General features: G+C 46.9%; 1 protein-coding gene across 2 annotated transcripts in view; it reads right to left on the reverse strand.

Annotated features, from left to right (window-relative positions):
• Positions 1 to 6,994: 6,994 nt before the first annotated feature.
• Positions 6,995 to 27,404, reverse strand: part of LOC119386502 (polypeptide N-acetylgalactosaminyltransferase 11) — a 79,908-nt gene continuing 59,498 nt past the window's right edge. For both annotated transcript variants that reach the window (XM_037653768.2, XM_037653767.2), the window contains exons 13-14: positions 21,939 to 22,070; positions 6,995 to 7,256 (exon numbers count right to left, since the gene is read on the reverse strand). In XM_037653768.2, coding sequence (XP_037509696.1) covers positions 7,113 to 7,256; positions 21,939 to 22,070 — 276 coding nt within the window. In that variant the 3' untranslated portion in view covers positions 6,995 to 7,112. The remainder of the gene's footprint in view (positions 7,257 to 21,938; positions 22,071 to 27,404) is intronic.

The raw sequence follows: 27,404 nt of genomic DNA on the forward strand, positions 1-27,404 counted from the left end.
TGATCCTCGCGCATGCGCAGCACGGCTCATGAGGATCCACGCGAAATCGACTCCGGCTAGGCAAGTGTAGCTAACACTACAAAAACACAGTAGTGACAAGCACGGACAAATTATGCCAGGTGTCACACAGTGAGTTCAGAAAGCAATATATGAACTAAACTTGGTCTTCACTGCCTATAAAGTCATGGAAAACATAACAAAAATTATCTTCTTTCATTCAAGCGTACATATGATCAATAAAAAGGAAAACTGAAGTGGAATAACTCGACTTATGTTTTCCTAAGTTTCATATGGTTTTCAATGGTAAGAACAGCACTTATCATGATAATGCTCATGTAATTCTTCAGCCCTCACTGCCTTTGAGAGTCATCATATGTCAGTGTCATAATGTAAATCACAGGATCAGCATCAGCGAATGGACTAAGAGATAGTATGAGCCTAGTAGAAAACAGAATCACTTGAATATCAATGTAGTAATTGCACCTGCCTGCCTTTCTGCCAATTCTTTCTCTCTCTCTCTTTGTGCATCAAAAGTGGCATTAATGCCAACATACAAAATCTGCTGGAAGTGTAGCTGCAACCTACGCTATTCCTAATTTGCAAAAAGATTTTTATGAGCACGGTGAAATTTGCCTCACTGTCCTTCTAAAAAGAAGCATAAAGCTTCTGTTTCGCATCTGGCCCAACTTTTTGATTCGTACATTTAAGTGAAAAGGCTACTAAATGTCTATTAGATGTCTTGAAGCCAAGACACATTCTGCAAAGTAGAAGTCATGCTTCATACATATGAAAACCGCCCGCTTCTCAAAAAGCTGCAAATAACCAGTTTCTCCCAAAGAACCTAGTCTAATTAACCCATAGATCGAAGCATTTTTCTTAGTGTAGTCTTCTGAACACTAGAAACTTGGTCACTTACAGGTGTAACTTGTATGTGTACGCAGAAAGACATGGCAAATGGCAGCACAGAGCATGCAGACAAACATTACACCCACAGCACACGTGCTGAGAATGTTCCTAAACTAGGCTGACGCCCATTTTCCAGGCCATAAAATGACTGGTTCATCCTGCCACCAATGGTGCATGTCCAGGACTGGAAGGCGCTGTTGCCAAAACATCACACACAACATTTGCATGTCACTGATCAGGTTTGCCAGCTTTAGACAGTACGCGCTGAATTGGCCACTGTTAGCTCAATTACTTGCAGCAGCCCCAGTGCTTTCGTGCTTTCTAGCTACTTCTGAAAAAGACTCAACTCGCATAAGTTTGACCTTTGTGAAACCTTAACGCATCGTCTAATTATCTTGAAAATCAAACGAACAAATGGTAGCAAAATGAATTAAACTTTTTACTGCTTAAAGCAGGCTACATTAATACAATGCTATAGCAGCTACACCTTTCATAGTCAGCTCACATACCAGACACCATAATGCTGCTGCTGGAGCTGAGAAAACCTTCAAAAGAGACATTACCGAGGGAAGTTGCCCTCATCACTGAAAGTAATTTGTTGCTACTGCCATCATAATGATTTTAAGATGCAGTGGCACTAGCTGCGAAATTTCCTGTGCATTCAAGCTTTCAAAACCCACTGCCCATGTGGATTAGTTTGGGTAGGTGCTGAATCACTCAAAGCCGCATATATTCTGCATTCCACCTACACAAGCTTTTCATTACAGAGCAATGAATGGTTTCTCGCCAGGACTTTTCCCTGCATTAAAATTGACTGAAAAAGATGGTTGATCCCTCAGTCATAGGAATCAGGATAACACGAAAGTGAAATATCTCGTCACAGAAGTAGTTGATTGCTTCAGTGCACTAGTATATCAGAGCTTGCATAACTTCTATTGTTGTTTGGCAGATGTAGCACCGCCTGATGTGGATGCACTTACATTGACGCCTAATGGCACACTCCGTACCGACGACTAACGCCCATGATCATGATGGTAGCTGAAGTTCTTAACATATACGTGGACACCACATATGGCGAATCCCGCGCAAATATGGCATCAACAAGCACATAATAAACATTGATACTCGACATGCACTCCTGCAAAGCGTCGTGAAACGCGAAGAGAAACGCTACACGCGTCATGTCTTCCCTCTAGCCTGGCAGTTAATTCTCACAGGGCGAGCGGGGAACGCGGTGCGACAGCCAGGCGAGCATCGGAGAGCTTTTTTTTTATATGGATGGATGCTATGAGTGAGGTTTGGGCTAAAGCCACCCCCTCGCGGTGTGTTAAATGGAATGGTACACTTCTATCGAAAACGCGCCAAATGGGACGGTCGCAGCAACGGTGCGTTTTCTTGTTGTGTTTTTCGAGCCTGGTGGCACAGATGTCACCACCCCGTTATAAAGGGGACACTCATAGCATCGATTCATCCATCCATGCAAGAGCACTGCGAGAGGAAAGGGTGAAAGATAAAAGGTGTGTTCATGTAGCCTCCGTTATGTGTTTGGCGGTAGCTCAGTGGCCTAAACGCGAGCCATTGTCGCGGACCGAGAGGTCATGGGTTCGACTACTGTCAATGGAACTTCTTCTGATAGTTTTTTTCTTTGCCATTTGAAGGCGTTCATTTTGCTGACATATTTCTGTGACGGAAATACATCATGAAAATCTTGGTGGACCTCGGCATAAAACACTTTCGTGTTAAAATCAGAACAACTGAGGCTGAATGAAAGGAAATCAACTCTACCGAGAATTGAGCCGTAACAATCCAACAATAATTTTTACTCACACCCTTGCCCTAGCATTCTCACATGCCCATACAGTTGCTTACAAACAGAAGCATTGTTAAGGTTGCTTAAGCCAGCAAATGTATATGGGCATTTTGTTTCCTGCTTGTGCTTGGACAAAATTAGCCTGGCCCTTGACAACAGCCTAAGAAAACTGCTCTATTTTTAGGGGTCGAGAAGTGGTAAATTGGTTTCTAAAATCCGGATGTTTGTACCATAGCAGGCAAACTTTTGGAGGTAACAGTGGTAGCTAAAAAATTGGAGTATTCTTTTAATCCAGACACGCATACACAAACTGTACCACTTGATTTCAGGCTGCGCATCGATGGTCTGTATAATCCGTACATTTATTATAAGACCTTCATACTTTTACATGCAGCTGTCTACCACTTCCTGGTGCTATAATCATGCATGCCTGTACACTTGCACCTCTTTCAATCTTCTCGGTTTCATCCACAACGAGGGCCTCGTATTGGTAGTGTGACGGAATTTATTCTGTCGAGGTTGAATAGGGCCTATTCACTCACACAGAGCGCGAGATTAAAAGCCACCTTTACGTTGCTGGACGAATGAAGCCAGCTTAATGTAGAAGTTGCCTCTGCTGCGTCACCAGTGAGCACTAAGTGTTGTGCTGTTACACCTCCAGTGCCTGCTGTCTTCGTCCGGAATAACCAAGCGCCATGGTGTAAAACGTGCATTTGCAAAGTGAAATATTTCCGCAGTACAAAGGAATCTGTGTTGAGAGACAAAGCTCTATTGGAACCACGAATTCACTAATTCCATCACTAGATTTTTGTGCCTCACCTAGCCTTTACGTTTATAATTTTGTCCTGGAAAAATGGCATGGGAGAACAGCACCGGCTAGTTTCTCCTTAATGAAGCAAGGTCTATGGAGTCAAGGGAGGACGATGCTTTTGTTCAAAGCCAATAAAGTGTAACACTGGCCAAACCGCATTCACATGCACACGGAAATTTTCCCACAGTAATCCACTCTTTTTTTTTTCCTTTATGGTACCCTGTAATTCTCTCTGTGCCTGTTTTGAGAAACCTAAAGTGCCAGCCTGCAGATTCCTCCTCAGATAGCCTTGCACCACACATGGTACATAAATGGCTGGCACAGGCTATCTATTACCCGTGATTCGAACTCGCATTACTGTACATATGTGGTATGTTTCATTGTTCCATGCTCAGTGGTGCAGCATTTGAATGCAACAAGCAGCACTGCAACTACACTGTGACCTGCCACGAGCAGTAGACATCTGTGCCGAATCAAGTGAAGCCTAAAGGCCACTCAGAGCATCAGTCAATGTCAAAACTTACCCAAGGAGAAAAGCAGCTTCACATGACTGTGTACATACTTCCATACATTTCGCCCTATTCCAAACTGGAAGCAGCAGGTTTGCAAGCAAAATTATTGTCAAAACGAAAAGTCTCTGTTTAGCCGCAAGGGCGAAGCAACGAATGTGATAGCAACAAATTGGAATGTCATTTGAATAACGGCTAGCAGCTCACTCCTTTAGCAAACATGGCTGCTGCAGTGAGTGAAGTGACCTTCATGCGATGTATGGCTTCATTGCAAACTTTGCGATGAGAGCACAACATGTACAAAGCTATAAGCCAACTCTTGAACCCTCTCTACAGATAAGTGTGCGAGCACGGGTGACCACACCCTGTAGGTCAAAGTACAGAGCCGGAGGCACGCGACCCCAATCCAGTGAAGCATAGGCGGCTTTTAAAGAGCGCCCTTTGGCCCTGTGTGCCATCTCGCGAGTGATACTAGCGCCTCTGCCACACTCGGAGAGCTGCCCACCACCCATGGTGTATATAAACAGCCTGCTGGTAGTATGCTGGAGAATGTATGAGTTTGTGGCTGAGTGGTTTAATGCATTGCGCTGCAGAACGAGGGGTCGCAGGTTCGCATCCCTGGTTTTCTTCAGGACTATTCTTCTTTGTGGGTTTTATGCATATATATGCATTACTATACATATACGGAACATGATGGCAACAGCGACTACAAAAATCCGCCGAGAGTGTCCATATAAATGCTATTGTGATAAAAAGAAAAGCACTATGTTCCTGGGCACTGCTTTCTGATCAATCATGCAAATTGTTTAATGTCGAGGCACTAAAATATATTACGCAATTATTTTTGGCACCTCCTGCAATTTGAACGGCTCAACTCAAACTTCTCCAGCAGTGCACCTCAGCTGCGAGACATGGATTTTACACCACGGCCACTGTAATCTTTTTCCAAAAGTATACATAACTGGTACTGCACAGATGACTGAACGAGTAAAAACTCTTGCTAGCACAAGACTGGCAAAACACCAGACAGCAGGTACATAAGCACAGAGAGTATGTTTACAAAAGCCCGTCCCACAGAAGTACAAAATCACGTTTTAATACAACATAACAAAAAAAAAATTCCATCCTCCATTATAAGTAGCAAAGAAAGCAGCGCCAATTGGCATTTTCATGAGAGGCCTCAAGTACTCTCTGCTCCAAGGCACACATTTTTAGGCATGGTTTACATTAAAGCTTCTCAGCTTTAAGAAGAACCACTGATTTTATTAAGCTCCTCAAATTCTTTCATATCTGACAGATCAATCACTTAACTGGGAAATTAATCTTTCATGGATTGAATGTAATGACATCCAGAGATAGTCATCTTCGCTTGTAATAGGCAACCGTATCTCAGCTCTTTATCACCATCAGCACAAGCATGTGACCTGAAGAGCTTGCTTCACAGGTCTCACCAAACTAATCGCGCATCCTGATTAGATGCATTCACCATGTTGTAACAAGCACGCAGAAATAAGGAACCCTGCTACATTTAAGAGATTCTTGGAAGTACCTAGAGCATGAGATTCCCTGAAAATGTGGCAAACAGGCAATTTATCCATATGCATCATTTATAAACACCCCTGATGCGACAGGCAGTAGTACTTGACTTGTACTGGCGTGAGTGCTCATCGCTACAGCCCTCGTGTCAAAAATTGAGAAACAATGCGTGCAAACAAAAAGCCTGGAGTCCCGCTGCTTGTTGCTTCACCTATATGCAACAAGGCTAACTATAACATTTAGCCTAACAGGGCACTTAACAATACAAAAAGAAACTATATCTACGATATCTCTAAGTAAAGTCAAATAAATAGATTTTCCTTTGTTCCATTTTTCTTATTGCAAGCACATTAGCTTTAAGGCAGAATGTTTGGTATTCATAACCGACCATATCGGCAATTTTGGGCAGCCTATAGCAATTAGGTATTAATAAGCGACAACACATCAAAGCGAAAATTCGCTTCGTCACTGACCAATTACCACAGAGGTCAAGAGTTGCTTTATGAATTCATACCTGTATCATGCCTGAAGTACAAAGCACAGTTACAAAACTATTATAACTAAACAGTTCAACTCTGTACAACTCTTGGGGCTCGCATGCACAACTGCAAGACAGCTGGTTGATGTCATTACATTAAGACACAAACATGTTTGGCTGCTCATCACTAGAGCTTCTGCAGTGCTTACTGCCTGTAAAGGGCAGAGCTCAGCTAGCTTCCACATGGAATGCTACAAGACAATGCTCAAATATGATGAAAACATTGATATCACGAGGCAATAAGGCTTATATTAAACTATCTATATTGCTTGCGAAAAGAATGAACTTAAGCATCTTGCATGCTAGGCGACTGCACAAGCATGCCTGCCAACCTAGGGACCTTGGAAGTCAGGAGATTCGCAAAACAGTTGGATGGTGGGACACGACAACAACAAAATTTTAAAAGAGTGACCACCTGAGGTTCTTTAACGGGCACTGAAATCTAAGTACACAGATGTTCTTGCATTTTGCCCCCACCACAAGGCTGCCATTATGGCTGTAAATTGAACCCACATCCTCGAGCACATATCAGCCACTAAGAAATGCTGCGTCCATTATGTCACAGTGACTGCACTCTAGGCTCGAAATTTATAAAGGAAAGTTTTTCGCTATAGTTCTTCTACAGTTAAGAAAAAAAAACAGTTCCTGCCGAACTGGGAAAGAATGTTGTACCAGTCTAAAAGTGATACTACGACATACCTCTTGAATGTCCCTGTAATGCTAGCCAAGGTCCCGAGAACAGGCAAGTCCGCCTCAAATGCAGAATTCTCCCACCATCCTTTTCCCGCGAGTCACCCAAGTACACATCAAGGCAGCAGAGAAGACCAAATGCACACACGATTACGCCTGGCGGCTGAGATTCAGACACAATTGAAACACACATCAAACCAATCCAAACAGTGCAAAGTCTATTGTAACACCCTATCGAGGCAAAGGGTGTCATCACAGAGTCCACACATCGACACGCAGTGCACCGGTATGTCTTCACTGACGCTTGGTGCGTCAGTGTGCACCCACCAAGCGGAAGTCCCAGTGGCGCACCACCTTGACATCGTTGCACATCTCGAGAGTCACGTGCTGACCGGCGCGAGCTTTCTTGGCACCCAGGCAGAGGCCGGCTGCCAGGTTGTACAGAGCAGTGCTTTTCTGCATGGGCACACATAGGGAGCACAAAGAATGAGCGTCTCCACACACTTGACGATCAGAAAACACAAACAAGAGGGCAAACATGAGTAGGTGACCCCGCACAGTGAAGAAACGAGGTGATGAGAAAGACAGTTCAACTCAATAGTCAAAGTGCCAGTAAACAGGCTCCAACATATTTTTTTTTTACACTTCCCAAACAAGCTGGCTAATTCTTGCAGAAGGCCATGGCGATCAGATTTTGCAAATATCACAGCACTGCATGCCACGCAGATGCTCCATTTCGAAAAACAATTCCTGCGCCCCTATCAAGCGCCTCTCCACTCCTCTTCGCCCGTGAAGTGACGTAATGTTGCCCATAGGCAACTTTATGTAGCACCGACTTTGTCGATTGGTCCTCTGCACTAAAGAACCGCACTGTGGCCATCCGGTGACGCAGTTTTGGCCCCGCAGTAAGCATTTTCATTTTCCTGTGCTGCCCTGTTTCATTTCGGTAGAGACCAGGGCTACCACGACAACCGGTATCACCAGCACGAAAGCCTCCAAGGTCAAGAGGAGTTTCGTGGCTTTACCGCGAAAGGAAGGGTGCATGCACCATGGCACATTTGTTTACCTTGCCAGTGCCTTACACCCCTCGCGCCGAGCTTCCTCACCGTGCCGCTCTACCATGAGCAACATGTAGACGAAACCTTGCTTAATCGTTGGCTTTGCGCCAATGATGTAATCTCTGATGTCGTGTTGCGTTGCCGAAGTAGGCGTAGTCACGACAATGGGCTACACCTGCCCTTCACTGATGAAAACGGTGAAAAGGTCCAGCTAGAAACCGAAAGCAGCCAAGGCGAGTTGTTGCATACCCTGCAACTTTCTTATTACAGCACTTATTTGCAAAATTCTTGTGGCAGCATGTTCACATCATACAAGTGCGCAGTTATCTCTCCATCATAAATTTCTAACTATGGGGTTGTTTACTGGCCCTTTAGGAAAACAGTTTACTTGGTTGAACTTTTTGCCACAAACAAACAAAGTGGCTTGGGAGTGACTGCCGTATATACTGTAGCTGTAAATGAACAAAACGAAGCAGCTTCTTCTTGACCACTATTTATAAATACTAAGGGAATGCCGCCAGAGGTACGGCATTGAAGCAAAAAAGGACGAAAAGACAACAAAGACTGCGTGTGGTGATACATGCTTGCCACGGTCGGTGCTCGGCCAGGCATTGCTGCCGGGCGCTCCTGGGTGTGGCAGCTACAGCTGCCCTGAACTGAGGAGATACGGTCGTCGCCCACAATACTAACACAAAAGAGTTCGTTAATGAGCTGGAAACATTGTGTCGAAGCTGCACTCCTACAGGAATGGGAAAGCTACAAGAATGCACTTGTGGCACTGACGAGTGCATATAATGCAAGAGCAGGCACTGTATCATGCCAAGCTCTGCCCCTTACGTGGATGAGTCGAGTGGACAGTCATTTTTATTCTCGCCCCCTCCATCAACTTTGTATTGGTGGGAACAAAACTATTTGGGAAGAAGATGCGTCGCCGGTCAGCACTATCACCAACGCTCCGCATGCTGGGTGTTGCTCTGCTCCCTCACCTCGTGCTGCTGGTCGCTGTCATCTTTCTGGATGGTGCTCTGCCCTGACTCGCTGTGTTTGTTCATTGAGTCACCACAGGAACGCACCGCCAATAAACCTCTTCTCAATTGGTGGAGGGTGCTGAGGGTCTCCGTCAACTGAACCTGGAGCTGCGAAGCAGGACACTTCCGCCCATCATGACAACCAACGTCGAGCAACCGGCCCCGTCCGCCCAGTCCGGCAGCGGCACCGGAGTTGCTCGGCTGAGGGACCCAAAGGTTTTCAGCGGTGCCGATGAGACCAACGTAGAAGACTGGTTCACTAAATACGAACTGGTGAGCGCGCACACGTGGAATGACGCTGAGAAGTTAACTCATGTTGTGTTTCATCTCACTGATGTTGCCGAAATGTGGTATCACAACCACAAAAGCGACATCCCGACATGGTCAGTATTCACAACGTCTTTCGCTGAAGTGTTTGGCCAACCCGCTGTCCACAAATCTCGCACTGAACAACGCTTGCGCACTCGAGCACAGAAGACATCCGAAACGTTCGCGAGTTACACTGAAGACATCATCAATCTTTGTAACCGTGTCAACGCCGCCATGCCCGAGTCTGACAAGATTCAGCACATCCTCAAAGGAATCGACGATGGCGCGTTTCAGATGCTCCTGGCCGGGAATCCTTGCACCGTTTCTGAAGTCATCACCTTATGTCAAAGCTGTGAAGAGTTGAGGAAGCAGCGCACCCTGACTCTGCCGTTCTCACCACACGCCGACACACTACCGAGTCTTGTTACCGTTCCCGTGCACTCGCCAATGCTTCAGGAGATCAAGGACTTCGTGTGCAAAGAAGTTGCTCGAGAACTTTCCTTGGTCCCCTTCACACAGGAGCCGACCTCTCGTCTGCCGCCAATGCTCTGCACTGTTATTGCCGAAGAGATCGCTCAAGCTATTCCCGTCGCTCACCATCAGCAGTCCGTGGCCGCGCCTCTTACGTATGGATGACTGCCAGTCGGGCATGTTGGTGAAGGTTCATGATGAAACATGTGCAATATGCACTAAGACTGAGAAAGGACACAGGACGGAGCACTTACTAGCAACTGAAAATTTCATTTCGGAAAGAACATTCTTATATATGCCTCATATGAATGCACGTCACCACAAACCCCTTATTATCACAAACAGCGTGAATCAACGAAAGACCGCTGTGATAACCGATGGCATACAGCAGGTAAGCACGTGTTAAAGGAGCACTGACACAAAATTTTGAAGGCGAGATAACCCGTGTGATGGATTTGTGTGGCCACACATGCATCATCTACGAAATATCCACGAATAATAAAACCTAGAACATATTTAAAATCACGTTTAAACTGAGCGTCACGCCACTCCATGCGAAACGCGCCTTTGGTGTCCTTGTAAACAACCAACCGCCACCTGCGTCACGAGTTTGTGTTGGCTGCCACGATTGTTGCGGGCGCTCTCTCCCACTGACTCCTAGCAGACCTTTTCAACGGAGAAAAGGGGAGACTTGCACAGGAGTACAAAGGCTGATGTCCTCGCCTCGGCAGTGCATCTTGGGGGGGTCACGCATATTTACAACGCCTCAGAGGGCATTGAGCAGCACCCAGGAAGCCTTCGTTGAAAAGAGTTGTCGACGCGCTGCTCATGTGCACGCGTTTTTGTGTGCTCACGCAGCCAGCTATGTTTACACAGCCACCACTCTGGGTCCTGCCTCCCTCAGCGCTCTCTGAAACCGAAACTGCGACTGGGTGCTATAAAACCGTCTCCAAATAATTAACGGTTGCGCGCTCGAGCAAACCAGCTTACCAGCCATGATAAGTCGGTCATTAGCTACTTATCGCAACAGAAGAAGCAAGATGCAAAATTTTGGTGTCAGTGCTCCTTTAAACACCCGAAAAAAAACGCAGAAAAGAAATGCACTGAGTCATGTTACGTCCAGAAAAGCAGATTCAAAATCTGTTAGCAGAACAGACACCTGGCTGACGCACCTATCGCCTCCTTTCTTAATTCGAAACGCTTCAATTATTTCTCTCGTCGTTCGCTTCTTGTGCTTGTCGATTACTTCTGTGTCACACAGTTTTGGCTGGCAAGTGCACTCCTTGCAGTGCATTGCTAAGTGCGAGTACGGGGCCCCCTTTAGTGAAACTCGACACAGCTGTAGAGAAAGAGCTAGATGGCATGGGTCTGAAGCTGTTCAGGTTCGTGGATGACTACCTTGTTTTGGTAAAAGAAAATCTGGGCACGAGCATGCTAGTGAATGTTTTCAAAGCTTTTAAGAAAAACGGGTGCGGCCTACAGTATACCTTTGAAGTGCCAAAAGAACAACGTATTCAGTTTCTGGACCTAGTAATTAAGTTTTGTCCCTTTCACACGTGTTGGATGTATCACCCCAGATCAGAAAAAACTTTTGCTAAGCTATCATTCAGCATATTTAAAGATGGTAAAGAACGGGATCGCAATTTCCTGCATCAAAGTCACCCTTACAAAATTGTGCTTACATTCGATGAATGAGAGTGTTTCCACGCAGATGAAGTGCTTAAGGGGAGACGCGGGTCTTTTTTTTATTTCTTTTATTAGCTGGGTGAACTGAACAAAATTTAACAAACTTGTCCCATTTTTTCTGCAGATTCCAAATCTCTAATTAGATTTTTGGTAGCTGCATTAGTACAAAAGATGTGCAATCTCTAAAAGCATATTTCTTACGGGAATTTTTGGCAACTTTGCTTTGTCAAACACAGAAACAAAGTATGTGGCAAGGCTGCCAGAGAACTGGTTTAGCCGGTGATGCTAATCCGATTGTCTTCAACAAACTTTGAATGCAAATTAAATAGACGTAAATGTGAGTGAAATGTTTTTGCTGCATACTACTTCTGATAATCGAGAATTATAATTTGGTGAACAACACTATAAGAAAATAAATAGCATCACCGGCTAGACCAGCTTCCTGGCAATCTTGCCACATACTTTGTTTTTGTGTTTGACAAAGCAAAGTTGCCCAAAATCCCCGTAAGAAATATGCTTAAATATGTGTTAGAAATTGCATATCTTTTGTTCTAATGCAGTTATTAAAAATCTACTTAGAGATTTTGAATCTGCAGAAAAAGCTGAATAAGTGTATTAAATTTCATGCCATTCACCCAACTTTTAAAAAACCATTTTTTAAGACCCACGTCTCCCCTTAAGGGGAGCCAGTTATCCAGACGAGTGTCTCCTCTTGGCTTGTGAAAAGAATCACCGAGAAGTAAAGAAGACAATAAGCAGCACAAGAGACGGGGTCAAACAAGTTGAGGGCGGTACAGAGCCGATAGTGGTCATCCCTTCTCTGCATAACGTTTCACGTCAGTTGAAAAAAGTTGCGTCAAGGTATGGGGTGCGGGTTGTTTTTTCAGCCAAAAACAAATTGTCAAAGATTTGCCCGGCAGTGCAAAGGTTGGCCACAAAGAAAAGCACGAAAAAAACAGATGAATATGACATAAAACATGGCAGGAGGTATGTTGAGTGCACAAAAGATGTCGTGTACAGAATTCCTTTCACATGTCGAAAGGAATACATCGGCTAAACAGGTCGTTGCCTGAATGTGTGCCTTCGCGAACATGAGAGTTCACTTAAGGCCCCATACTCACACTTAGCAATGCACTTCAAGGAGTGCACTTGCCAGTCAAAACTCTGACACAAAAATAATCGACAAGCACAAGAAGTGAATGACAAGAGAAAATATTAAAGCGTTTCAAATTAAGAAAGGAGGCAATACCTTTCGCCTCCTTTCTTTTTCAGCCAGGCGTCTGTTCTGCTAACAGATTCTGAATCTGCTTTTCTGGACGTAACATGACTCAGTGCATTTCTTTCTTGTTTTTTTGGGGGGGGTTTAACACGTGCTTACCTGCTGTATGCCATCGGTTATCATAGCGGTCTTTCGTTGATTCACGCTGTTTGTGATAATAAGGGGTCTGTGGTGACGTGCATTCATGTGATGCATATATAAGAATGTTTTTTCTGAAATAAAATTTTCCGTTGCTAGTAAGCACTCCGTCCTGTGTCCTTTCTAAGTCTTCGTGCATATTGCGCTTGTTTCATCATGACTCTTACGTATGCCCAGGTGGTGCGTAGGCCTCCCCAGCAGCCTTGTCCATCTATGCAGCAGTATGCCCACCAATCCGCACCTCTTCCTACATCTTGGGCCGAGCCGCGAGTCAGCACTTCTTGGAGGACTCCTGACAATCGCCCCATTTGCTACGCCTGCGGTATTCCAGGGCACGTTGCTCGATATTGTCGCCGTCGCTTCCAAACATCCAGCGACGCTACCCGGCCGTTCCAATATGGCACACAGCCCATGCGCCCATCTGCTACCCATCCCTCAACACAGTATGCTTACAATGACCTCTCTGACTTTCTGATGCGCCGCTCCCCTTCTCCTCGACGGCGATCGCTCTCCCCAATGCATCACCGACCCGGACCCTTGAACCAGGAAAACTAAACGCCGCAGTTCAAGAGGCAACAACTGTGCCATCTTCTAACTGCCCAAGTCCTCGCACCTCTCCTGCTAAGATCATCGCCATATCTGCTGATGGTGTTTCTTCATTTGCCCTTGTAGACACCGGCACAGCCAGTTTTGCTATAGCCACGGAGCTCTGCCGTTCACTACGCAAAGTGACCACGCCGCTCTTCTGGACTGTCGCTTCGCACAGCAAGCACACAGCACATTACACGTCTCACAGCCTGCACTGCCCGCGTACTCATACAAGGCACTATGTATGTTTTGGAGTTTATTGTTCCTTCTGCCTGCTCGCATGAAGTCATGCTTGGGTGGGATTTTCTAGCACGTCATAATGCCGTCATCGACTGCGTACGCGCTGAAGTTGAATTTTCGCCGCTGTGCGAACCAGTGCACGAAGCTCTTCATTGGCCACCTAAACTCGTCATGTGTGAGGACACCGACATTCCGCCTGCCTCTCTTGCTGTTGTCCCTGTCTTTTGCAGTGGCCTTAAAGGGACACTAAAGGCAAATATTAAGTCGACGTTGATTGTTGAGATAGCGATCCAGAAACCTCGTAGTGCTACTTTTATGCCAAGGAAGTGCTTATTTTGAAATAAAAGCACGTTTTAGTGGTCCACATCGCGTTAGCGCACTTCAAATCACCCGCCTGAAATCCGACTTTCATACGTCACTGCTGCCGTGCCCAACATTGCCCACCTTGTTGTGCCAGAGCACCTGACCGAACGGGGAAGCAGGGATTAGCCCCTGCATGCTTTGTCTGCAATCCCGGAAAACGGCGTCTTCGCCCAGCCGGCCCTGTCAACTGACGCCAGTCGTTCTTCCAAGCTACCCAGCTATGGAAAGGCTGCTCAACAACCTAAAGGAGCGTCAACATCCTAAAAGAGCGTCAACACCTGCTACCTAAAGGGACGTCAACATCCTAAAAGAGCGTCAACACCTGCTACCTAAAGGGACGTCAACATCCTAAAAGGAGTGTCAACACCTGCGGCCTAAAGGAGGGTCACATCACAATGGACTGGGACCTTATTTAAGACCGGCCTGGTCCGTTGTTAGAAGAGACGCCCCAGCTGACTTGGTCGAGTTGGCAGGCTCTGTACTGCTATGAGCTGCTATAACCTGCTCTAACCTGCTATACCTGCTATAAACGTTGTTACGTTTTGTAAACGTTTTGGCCTCCTTGCTCTGCTCATAAGCGATAGTCCGATCTCCGGCATCATCGGCTCGCCAGCCTCCCGGCTTTTCATCGACACGCAACCCCCATTCATAACAGTGGTGGCAGCGGTGGGATACCACGACCCCGTATCTCGAGCTATGCACCCAAGGGCCTATACCCTACTTCCTAACAGCCTTTACTGCGCGGCCGCCGACACTAGTAGCAGCAGAGCGAAAGTAGCGGGACCCACAGCAGCAACAACGGCCATCGAAGCAATTGAAGCTTGCCGCAACCGCCGCAATGGATGTGGACGGAGAACTTGACAACGAGACATTGGCTCGCGACGCTGGGCTCCAATTCAGTGACTTGAGCCCCGATGAACGCGGTATGCTGCTGAGGGCTCGAAGTGCCGGCGTCGTTGCATGTGGCATTTTGTCGAACTTTCTGTCAGAGCGACTTTCACGAGTGCGCAAAACACACGCGGCAGTACACGATCCCGAAACTACCACTGAGACGCAACCACGTTGACTGCGTGAGCGAAGCAGGGCGCCGGGCGAAGCCCAGTTCGGCGAAAACGGAACCTTTGAACCACGCGCGCCATTCCCCATGGCAACGCCACACAGGTTCTTTTTTCCATGAATCAAACGGAAACGAACAAACAGCATTTTATTACGTCTTTTGATGCATGGAAGGTTCTTTTTTTTTCTGCTAGTTTGATTACTAGTGATTTATTGTAGGCAGACTCTCATACGTCATCGGGATCACTTTGAAAATGTCCCACTCGTGGTGCTCATCATGTGATACATTTAGCTTAATTTCTCGGTAAGTAGGGCACTGCTGTTGATAATATTGCCGTTTTAGAAGTTTTCATACATTGAGCTTTCACTCTGACATAAATTGTTATTTGCCTATAGTGTCCCTTTAACGATGCTACGGTCTTGTTCATCTTCCGACATCTTCATGAGACGCAGAGCCGTCCCACTGCCTTTTGCTACACTTGACATCGCTGCCGGCCGCAGCAATATTTATGTCTACAATCCCCTCACAGCACCGGTTACGCTGCTTGTCAGCGAATGTCTCGGCCGCATGGAAGACCTCGACTCTTCGTTCTTTCTTAACGGTGCCAGACGAATTGTGTCATACTGACTCGAACGACCTTCCTGCCCTTTCAACCCAGGAAGGCTCGTCGAGTGAAATATTCACGAGTTCAATCGCCGATATCCTGACTGCTGCAGAATGCGCCACGCTTCCTCAACTTCTCCAACACTTCATGACTTCGTTCGATGTTTCTCAGCCGCAGCTGGGTTGCACGTCGGAAGTGCACCACTACATCGACACCGGTTTGCACCAGCCGTTGCGTCAAAAACCGTACCGCGTCTCTGCTGCAGAACGTCGTGTCATCAATGACCAGGTTGAAGATATGCTACGCCGTGGCGTTATTCAACCATCCCACAATCCTTGGGCACGGCCGCTCGATGAAAAACACATGGTGCGGCCTGCCGCGTGGAGCGGATACTGCGTCGCGCGCCTAGTGCTCCTGGCTGCCATCGCGGCGCCACCAGTGGGGGAGCCTTTGGGGAGACCGAAAGCGAGAGCGCCGGAATTATTGCGGCGGATCGCAGCTATGCGCTTGTTAGTTTTTAAAGGGTTACAATAAACTTGCTATAGCGTTAACTATATTGGTAATCATCCTACCGAATGTGCGCCAGCGATGCTTCAACCTAAATATAGCAAGTGTTAGTTTTATCTGAAGTGGTTGCTTTTTTCGCGTCATGTTTTCTCTCTTTTGTTGCCGTTGCGCTGTTCACCCTCGATAATGTATGTTTGTGCTACAGTTATTTTATCAACACGAGAGTCGCTCATTGACAGGTGCGGTTGTATTTCCGGAATGACTGTTGCTCACACCTTAGAAACAAGAGCGTTGTGAACATCAGGGGAGTCATAATTGCTTTATTGCACGTGCGTGAAAAAAGGATCACTGTGTTATTGGAATCACAGGTGCAGCGCCTTCCTGGCCAGAGGTCCTTGCGCCAAGCATACGAGACACTCAACAGACATATTAACAATTCCTGCCCAGTTGGCAAGAAGCGTTCGTAAGAGCTTTCTGATGAAAACTTTGCAGACTTCCATGGCGTGGTCATCCGCCCCGCAAGTCCACTTTCAGCACTTCCATGGTCACAGAGAACAGCTGGTCACCTTTCAGACATCTCGTGAAAAAATATCCGACAGGAATAATATATGGTGTTGACAAGCCTCTTATTACAAAACACTAGTAATCGGTTTGCCACTTGGGGTACCGCTGTTGAGTGCTCTTCTTCACCACGGTCAACGAAACCAAAAAGTTTGTCGACTTGTCGGTCGTATATGACCCTCTGCTGTATGGCCATCTCGTTAACGATCAGGGAGCAGAACGCTTCTTGCTCTACAGTGAGACCCTTGAATTCGATGCACAGCCGCTCCTTTATCAACGAAGTGACGCCGATTCCACCTGTTAAATGGCCTACATATTTCTGGAGCGTTGAGCGACAAGGGAGCTGAAAGATATTTCTGGACCTTGCATTCTCATAACTTTTGCTGAAGCATGCCTTCCAAATTACACATTCCCTTAGAATGACGTCACTGTAGTGGGGCTTCGTCGTCGAGAAACTGGGAACTTGGTTTCTAACGAACTCGGCAGTCTTGTCACTTTGCGCAGCACCATTGAGCACCTTCATAAAACAGGCAATGTCCGTGTTATTTTCATAAAACTGCACGCGCTCCTCAGCCTCATCCACTTTTTCTTGAAGGGCCTGCAGTGCTCCTTTAATACGAGCGATCTTCGCTTGGAAGCAGCGCATTTTTTTTTAGCTTCTTCTGTCAGTTTAACAAGGTCGAATGTAGTTTGACATAATGCCTCTGAAAATGATGCCATTTCCACACGCGTTTCATTCCCTAGTTCAAAGTTGTCGGGTGTAGTGGCTTCAGTGCTGTCACTTGACGAGCCGTTTTGGCTAATGACAAAACGGCTATTTTGAAGCAGCACTGCCCGAGCACTCGGCACGCGACTGCGCATTATCGGCTTCTATTTCAGAGCGTGGCCGCTCCTTCATCGGAGCAGGCGTGCTCCTCGTGCTCATGCAGCTTGAATAACCGGAGAACACTGTCGGCACAGCCGTTGGCAAAAGTATCCTCAACTTCTCGGTCTTCTTGTAGTCCTGCTCCGTAAAATGCAAGGCGCACACCAGAGACCTGTCATTAGGCTGCCATACTGTTTTCCCGCCGGGTCCTTCACGGGAAATGTTTCGCAGCCATGCTGCCCTGCGTTCTGCGTTACTCAGGGGAAACTCGTGGTAGCGTATGTGCGGGTCCTTCGATGCATTCGTGGAACACAACGGCACACAACAGTTACGCGGCATTTTGCCTAACGTATAAAATATCATACATGCGCAAACTGCCTTGAGTGACACTCAGTGCAAGCGATTCATGTGGAGAAAAAGAGCCACTACCTCGACCTACCCGCTGAACGTGCGCTCCTTCCCGCCCGCGCGTCGCATGGAGCCCTCCCCTACTACTGGCGCCCTCCTAGCGAAATGCGGCGACAACTGTCAACTCCGCTTCCCCGCTCTCACCCATTGCCTGCGCCGCGACCCGGCAGGCCGCACCGTGTGTTTTTCATCGAGCGGCCGTGCCTTCGGCGTCTTCTGTTGTTCTAGTTCGCAAGATGGATGGGTCGACTACCGTCGCTTAAGTGGAGACACTGGTCTGAAAACTGCTTGTCTCAATTTTTAGTATTTCTGGCTGAAATTTACACACAATATGTATTTTCCACTGCTGAAAACAAATATGCAATTACTTTTTGTCTATCATGCACGGATTGTAAGATATTGACTGTTCCATACACTTGCATTCTGCCCAGACTTTTGACAGCTTTCTCACAAAATACCTTTATGAATTTGATATCACTGCATCCTATAAAGACCAGAGAGTGCAACATAACTATAACTTAATTTTTAGCTGTATCCATTCAAAAGTTATGGCCTTAGCAAGTACACTAATGAGAAATCAGAAACTGTTGCTTAATTTTACTGCTAATTAAATCACAGTTATTAATAAAAATGTTGTAATTTCTTGGTGTTCTTGCACTAATCAATGCATAAGCTTTCAAATACCCCAAAAATTATCAAAATCTGACCGCTACATCAAAAGATATTGTGGGCAACAGCCTATAATGTGACGAAAAATGTGGTTTTGAGAAAATGGGAAAAGAAGTTTAGAAACTTGGTGGGCACTTATTTTGAACTGGAAAAGGCCTGAATTGGTGTTCTTAGGATAGTAGAAGCCACCAGGAACATAGTCATCATTATTCTTCTTAGTATGGTTTCTTTTCACTCTGGTCTCGCTGGTGATATGCTGCATTCTTGCAGCTGCCGATATCACTTCCTCCCGAATGCATGAGCAATTCTGAACTTCTAACGACTGCCTGCCATTGCACTGTCATCAGTTAGGCATCTCCACAAAATGGCGGACAATGCGACGATGCACCACTGTCTAGCAGAAGCATCCTCAAGCATCCAAGATGGAAGGAATAATTTACCCCGTGTGATAGAAATGCACCAATGCTGTGCGAGCACTTTTTTTTTTTAAAGCGCAATGGCTTCGCCTCTGCTAGATGAAAAGCGTTCTTGTGCTAAGAACAGCTAATAGAAAAGTGTGTGTTTCAATTGAGACCAAAATGTCTGTGCTACTTAATGTGGTTCCTGCACGGTGCGCTATTGAATGGGACTTTTTGAGGTGCTTTGGTGAGCAAAAATAGTCATGAAACTGACTTCAAGACCAAATAACCCGACAAGTACGCATTACATGTCTGTAATATTTTGGAAATGACTTTTTTAGACCTTCTAGATTATCAAAAAAAATATTTCAGAAAATTGTTTTTTTCAAAATTTTTCCGCCTCCCAGACCAGTGTCTCCTGACGCGGAAAGACGTCTATCCTTTGCTGCGCATCGATGATGCCCTTGACAGCCTTCAAGGAGCAGAATTCTTCTCGTCCTCAGACGTGCGTCTGGAGCCTTGCAGCTACTTCCATGCCTTGCCAAACCCTTCGAACGCATTGGCATTGATCTCTATGGCCCACTTCTGATGACACAGGATGGCAATCAGTGGATCATAGTCGCTGTGGACCATTTGACACAATCCGCCGAAACTGCTGCTTTGCTAAGTGCCACAGTGCAGGACGTAGTGTCTTTCATTCTACGCCAATTCATCCTTCCACATGGTGCACCTCGGGAACTCCTCAGCTCTGCTTTCTGAATGTCACGTTGTTCATCGAAGGACCACAGCATTCCACCCACAGACTAACGGGCTCACAGAACGATTCAACCGCACCCTCAGTGATATGCTCGCGATGTACGTGACTTCTGATCATGGTAACTGGGACCGCATTCTTCCATTTATAATGTTCGCCTACAACACCACGACACAGGCTACCACATTCTCACCTTTCTTCCTCCTGTATGGATGCGAACCTTCGCACAACATCGACACTCTCCTACCATGTTGTCTTCACGCTTCCGAATGCCCACTTGTGTCTGAAGCTGCCCAACAAGCGGAAGAGTGCCGCCAATTCGCGCGCACCTTTACATCCCAAGAGCAGTAACACCAGAAGGAAAACAACACCGACTCACTTCGAAGTCCCAGCTATGCCCCTGGATCTCTTGTATGGCTGGCTGCTCTTTGCCAAACTCCTGGGCTTCCTCAAAACTCGTCCCAAAGCACGAGGGCCCTTACCGCGTTTGGAGCAAACCTCCCCCGGTGAATTTTCTCAATGAGTCGGTTTCCCCATCTGTCGACATGTGCCGACATGGACGTGAGCTCGTCCATGTGGCCCGTCTCAAGCCATACCACAGCCCTCTGCCTCCAGACTGCTAGGTCGCCAGGATGGCTCTTTTTCGGCGGGGGCGAGTTGTGAAGAAGAAGACGCATCGCCAGTCAGCACTATCGCCAACGCTCGGCGTGCTGGGTGTTGCTCGCCTCGCGCTGCTGGTCGCTGGCATCTTTCTGCATGGTGCTCTGCCCTGACTCGCTGTGTTTGTTCATTGAATCACCATAGGAACGCACCGCCAATAAACCTCTCCTCACATTATTATTATTATCATCATATAAGACATTGCTGCAGTGTCAAAAATAAATAGAAGAAACACAAATATTCTAGTTGAGATTATGCGAAACAAAGTGGATTTGAGCAGATGAAATGGTGGTCTACATAAGGTGCCAAGGATAAGGAAATACCTTAACAGATAGCAAAAAGAGTAGATTGGATGGTGTCAGCTGAGGCTAGATAGCTAATAAAGATCACTGGGGGGATCACATGTAGTACAGTGGTATCTGAATAAATAAAAATTGCCTGAATGGAATAGCTGGTTAAATGGAGCATAACGAACACATTTTGTTGGTTTTGTATTCATGCAATGTGAAACAAAAGATATTCATGAAATGGTGTCGCTATATTTGCGACTCTCGAAAGTGTAAAAGACGCAAAACCGCACTGCCACGGGACAGTTCAGACAGGCGTGCCCGCCAGGACACACCAAAATAATGATGACGGAGGCACACCTCCTCTCACGAGCAGCTCTGCCATATTGCGTGCACTTGACTGTATATTAACACCGGAGTTGTTTAAGCTTGAGGTTGCGCTGGCCGTCATTTCACAAAACTCGGTGGGTGTGCCCCACAGAAAGCGGGAATGTGCCAATGGATCCCAACATAGCATAGCCAAGCACAGAATAGTATAGCAAAGGGGTGGGAAAGGAAAGTGAGGGTGAAGAGGAGCGATGCGAAGGTGAGGAGTACAGAAAAGAGGAGGGGAGAGGGTAAAGCATGACATAGCCTTGTATAATATACTAGTTTATCAAGGATCACAGCATCGCCATGCATATTATTGTATAGCAAATAAGAGGATGGGAAAGGGAAGCGAGGGTGAGGAGGAAGGAAAGGAGGGGGAAAGAGGGTAAACTATAGCATAGCCACGTACGGTATAGCACAGCAAGGGGTGGGAAAGATAAGTGAGGGGGAGGATGAGGGAAGAGAGGGCAATATAGAAAGATGACAGAAGGAAAAAAGAAGACGAAGAAGAAAGAACTCAAATCTGCGTTTGCCAGGTGGTGGCGCTTGCTTGCCAGCACCGCTGTTAACTCAGATTTCACAGGCGCGGAAATGGCTTTCATTTTATGTATTTCACCTCTTCCCTTGCTTATTAAAATATGAAAGAACACCTAGACAGGTTTCCTGTCCAGTCATTTCTTTGTGCCATCTCAACATTTGTCATTTGTGGCGACTTCTTTTGCCTTCTTTCTTCACGCTGCCTGTAGATATGATACAAACAATTTTGCATGATTTACAGCGCAGCACTTCTTGAAAGTACAGCTCAAATGGGACAATCCTGTGCAAACTTGTTGACTCACATTGCTGGAATGGCGCCAGTCTTGGGAGCCACCCATCTCGTGGCACTTGGCAAGTCGTGGGTACTCGTCGCCCCCGTCCAGGCAGAGCCTCTGTGCCAAGCGCAGGTCATGCTGCGCCGTCTCGTACCACAGCTGCAGCAGCAGTTGAAGGGCACAAAAATCACTTTATGTGAGTGTTAGCACAGTACAGCCAGAAATCTAAATCAACTGCACAGAATAATAATAATCATCTTCTAATGTGTTCACAAAAAACGCCAGGCCTGCGCTAAAACCGCAGCACAGTCACAGCGAAAGCTGGAAGAGCGGCGTTTCTAGAGCCCGTTAAGCTCTCTTGGGGCTACAATACAAGTACACTAGAAAGGTACCCACTACGCCATAAATCACAATTTTTGTGAAGTTTGGAAGCACCTACTAAGCCATTATTCGTCATTCTGCGGAGAAGCGAGGCACCAGCTACACGTCTGTAAGGCATTATGTGCACTTTGTTCACGCGACGACTGATGACGATGAAGAATTATGGCTCAGCCCTTTGTAATGGGTTGGAATCTTTAAACGGCCCACCAGTTATGTAATTTGCATTGGGTGACGCCCGGTCGCTATTTCCCTCTCCCGTCATGCTGTATAACATACGTTGACGTGGGAAAGAGACGGGTGGGGGGAGCGAAGAACTTTACTGAGACCCCGAGGAAATGGATCATACGCTTATGGGCTTCCTTGGCAACCAATACAAGTGCCCTTGCGAGGAACCCACTACGCTATAAATCATTGTAATTTTACTGAGACCCAGAGGAAGTGTATCATGCGCTTATGAGCTTCCTTGGCAACCAATCCAAGTGCACTTGCGAGGAACCCACTACGCTATAAATAATTGTAATTTTTGAGAAGTAGGCCAGCAGGCACTCCGCCATTTTTTGTCATTCTACGGAGAGCGTTGGTACCTGCTAAACCCATGTAAGGCATTATGCGCACTTTGTTGATGCTGTGCCTGATGATGAAGAATTATGGCAGGGTCCTTTGTAATGGGTTGGAAGCATTCAACAACCTGCTCGTTGCGCAATTCGCATTGTGTGACGCCTGGTTACAGAATTCGCGTTGTGCTACGCTTGGTGCTTATTTTACTCTTCTACCACGCTATATTGCGTATGCTAATGTGGTTCCTTCCCGACATGAAGCCTGTATAGGACCTTTTAGCAAAGCAGTTTCAAGCACCGGTATGGCTCAGAGGTTGAATACTGGGCTCCCACGCAGAGGACCCAGGTTCGAACCTCGTTCCATCCTGGAATTTTTTTCTTATTTAGTTTTTTTCTTATTTCGAGCGATACTGGTTACGGACACCGGCGGCGGCAGCGGCGGCGGCGGCAGCGGCGGCGGCGGCGGCGGCGGCGGCGGCGGACAACTACGGCGCCAAAAACGGCCGGTGAAATGATCTCATAACAGCTTTCGCTGTAAAATTGGGGGACCCTTAAAGGACCCCCGACACCAAAATTGAAACCTCGAGATGTTTTTGTTGTTTGACTTTCCTGTATACGGGGATACATCTGACTGATTATTAGTGACGAACGTTGCCTTTAAGATATCTTAATTTGGTTTTAAAAGTAAGCGTGAGTGCTCATTTGAGTTGGCTGCACCTCGCGACATCCTGGTATGACGTAGATAGAGGCCCCGTGTGACGTTCCACGAGTAAAGCAAGTATTGTGGACGTCACGGAAGGTTTGCGGGGTGCACGTGCACAATACGACGACTGGCACCCGGCGAGGCCTATTGTTCCGCACCCCTCTCGCTTTGTTATCGGGCTGCTCTCGAGGTAGTTTTCGTGAGGGGACACGCGCTTAACAGGTTTAACCCATACCGAGGCACCCACATACTTTCAATCTCTACCGCGCACGGGGCCCCGATTTGAAAACCGCGCTTTCAACGTCACCACAGCTTGAGTGCACGTGGTCTCTGACGCTCCCCCGCATGGGGCGCTAGTTTCTTGTGGTTTTTAGGCGGGCGTTTTGAAGTGACGCTAAAATGGTCACAATTAACTACGCTAGAATTAGTTATACGATACGCTAGAGCATTTACGATTTAACTTAGGGATTACCAGACACAAAGCTACAAATTACAGTAAAAAAGTCACCAACGAAAATTTTGCTGTCAGGGGCCCTTTAAGCTTCGCATTTAAGAGTTGAACGCAATAGCGAAATCCGGCCCCTAGTGCGCACTTCAACCACTAAGTGCATACTTGTTAATGTGTATTGTTACACACACACGCACACAGACACACACACGCGCGCGCGAATGGTACATACAGGTTTTTGATCTAAAGCAAGAGTCGCATGGCCTCCAAGATAGATGCCGTGCGCTTGCCATCTTGGAGGCCATGAAGAGTCTCACAATGCCTCACAGATGGCAGCACATTATCTAGTGTTTGCTGTTTGCTTGATCAACGCCTCCTCTGGAAAGCCAGCGGAGTTCGCTTGATATCTTTTCCGCTAGATGGACATAGTTGTCCATATTTAGAGCTGTTTGAAAGTTCGTGTGTGTTTTTAGCGGCGATGGCTGCACTATCCCGGCCTTTTTCGACGTAGTTTTACGGCCTCCCAAATGCGCCTACAAATCGCCGAATGGGCTCGTTTTCGTCGTGACACCTGTCGAACAAAATGCGTTAAGGAGACTCCTTCCACTACATGGCATTTATGTAGTGTTTTTTTCCGAAGCCGCTGCAAGTAACATCGTGGCTTTGTGGAAGCATACCTGCTTGGCATGCGAACGGCCCGGGTTCGATCCTCAATGGGGCCGAAAATCTTATTCTTTATTTTATTTGCTTCTTTCTCGATTTTTCGCTCACGGACGATTTTTCGCTCACAACCAACGGTGCTGACGCCGACGGCGGAATTTCTGCGACACGAGCTCTCTAACGCTATCGCGTTAAAATAATATGCGTGCTTTATCGTTACACCAGTCAATCCTATTGCAAATCAGTTCTGCGGAAACCCGCAAGGTGGCGGAAGGGTTAAGAAAGGGAAAATAGACAACCACCCGTTTGTAGCACGAAGCCACAAGGAAATCCATACGGATTTCTCCTTTCTTAACCCTTCCGCCACCTTGCGGGTTTCCGCAGAACTGATTTGCAATATGTATCCAGTTGCTTCGAGTTGTCGATGGATTCGCCCTCGCGCTGCCAATTGCTAGCTTCCTGGTTAGCTCAATTGGTAGAGCGACCGCCCCGGATAGGCGTTGGTCCCGGGTTCGATCCCCGGACCAGGACGAATTTTTCAGCAACTAAGAGGCTTTCTTTCTGAGAAATCCGTATGGATTTCCTTGTGGCTTCGTGCTACAAACGGGTGGTTGTCTATTTTCCCTTTCTTAACCCTTCCGCCACCTTGCGGGTTTCCGCAGAACTGATTTGCAATATGTATCCAGTTGCTTCGAGTTGTCGATGGATTCGCCCTCGCGCTGCCAATTGCTAGCTTCCTGGTTAGCTCAATTGGTAGAGCGACCGCCCCGGATAGGCGTTGGTCCCGGGTTCGATCCCCGGACCAGGACGAATTTTTCGGCAACTAAGAGGCTTTCTTTCTGAGAAATCCGTATGGATTTCCTTGTGGCTTCGTGCTACAAACGGGTGGTTGTCTATTTTCCCTTTCTTAACCCTTCCGCCACCTTGCGGGTTTCCGCAGAACTGATTTGCAATATTGTCACGTTTAATACAAAGGCGACGTGCACAAGGCGGCGATACAAGGCCCCAAGTCCCGAACGGGGTCGGCACAGCACAGCCAAAACAAAGGCACTGGCGCGAGAGCTACTGCGTGTTCGTCTGCCTCTTTCTCGCTGGCATATTAAGCGCGTGGCAATATGTATCCAGTTGCTTCGAGTTGTCGATGGATTCGCCCTCGCGCTGCCAATTGCTAGCTTCCTGGTTAGCTCAATTGGTAGAGCGACCACCCCGGATAGGCGTTGGTCCCGGTAGAGAGGCTAGAAGGGTTTGGCTAGTGTCGTGAGCAGACGCTTCTGTCGGCCGCCGCGGTGAAACGTGTTTTTATGACGCCGCTAGGGGCGCTGCGCTCCGGAGACGGGTTAGAGGCGAGCTGACGAGCTGGCCCCGCTGCCGCTGCCGATCATTGTTTGTTTGCTTGTGTTTGTGCTTGGTTGTGTGGAAGCGCGAATTTTGTTCGTCTCTGCACGTGGTTTGTCAACGTACTGCTTTATTGTGGCTTACCTGATATGTTTCCGCCAAACATCAACTGTGACATTACCGTCATTTCTTCGTATTTTGGAGTATGCCTGCTAAGAAAGGCAGGACATGCTTCGTGCCTCTGTGCAAAGGCGGGTACAAAACGTCTGCCGAAAAAGTTCCCTGGTCCGTGCTCCGGCGGACGCTCTTCGTCGAGAAGAATGGGCAAGGAACATAAAACGAGAAGACAGAGTGCTGGACGAGACATGCGTTGTGTGTTCTCGTCATTTTGACGATCGGTTTATTGTGAGGATCTTCAAGCACATCATTAAAGGGGTACTGACACAAAATTTCGCGGCCGAGATAGCCTGCTGGATCGATTTCCGTGTACGTGCGTGTACCATCTGCCAAATATCGACAGCGAATAAAGCTTGGAATTGTAATTACTGATGCCCCCCTTACTCAATGCCCTTCAATGGGCCTGTAAGGCATTTTGAATAAATAAATAAATAAATAAATTACAGATACTTGCTAACAGCGAATTTGAGCCAAGACAAATTAGAGAATATTTTTGGAATTGTTAGACGATCGTTTCTGTGTAATGGTCACCCCGATCCCAGAGCAGTTTTTGCTCATAGTAAACAATCTAGCGCTCTACAACTTAGCGAAACCACCTAGAAGTGGTAACTCGCCAGCAGAGATCATAAGTGCACTCTTGGGGCCATCAGACATTGGAAAACAAAAGGCAGCCCGCATTACAAGCTTAATTGATGAACTCTTGGATGAGGGAAACCTCGCAAATGCTTCAGCTGTGCTTGAAGACAGCAGTATTTTTTACCACAAAGGCTGTGTTGAACAGAAAAGTGACAGCCCTTTAATTTTCTATGCTGTTGGCTATGTCGTCAGGAAAGCACTTAAAAGGTTCCCATGCCCCACATGTGCACCTGCCTTAGCCATTTTGCCTTTGCAGGCAGAGACAAATGAGAATGCCTCATTGACGAGGAAATTTGACCATGGGGGCTTACTGTACCCCTCAAAACACCTTGAAGACTTGATTGCAAAGCTGGAGAACGCGTTTGCTGTGTTTTTAAGCAGAAATGAGCTGCATGCTGAAAGTATGCTATCATTTTTAGAGTTTCTGCACGGGCATGACCACCAAAAAGTTGGCTGCAGCGAGCATGGTCAAGCACTCACTATAGAAATGGTTAAGTTTTATAGTTTAACTAGGCTGCACTTCTTCACTAAAGCCATCAACAAAGAGAAGTAAGTCTACACAACGCGAGAAGCAAAAGCTGCTCAAACTGAGGCGC

Source organism: Rhipicephalus sanguineus, chromosome 3 (genome assembly GCF_013339695.2).
Source record: "Rhipicephalus sanguineus isolate Rsan-2018 chromosome 3, BIME_Rsan_1.4, whole genome shotgun sequence".
Classification (NCBI taxonomy): Eukaryota; Metazoa; Arthropoda; class Arachnida; order Ixodida; family Ixodidae; genus Rhipicephalus; species Rhipicephalus sanguineus.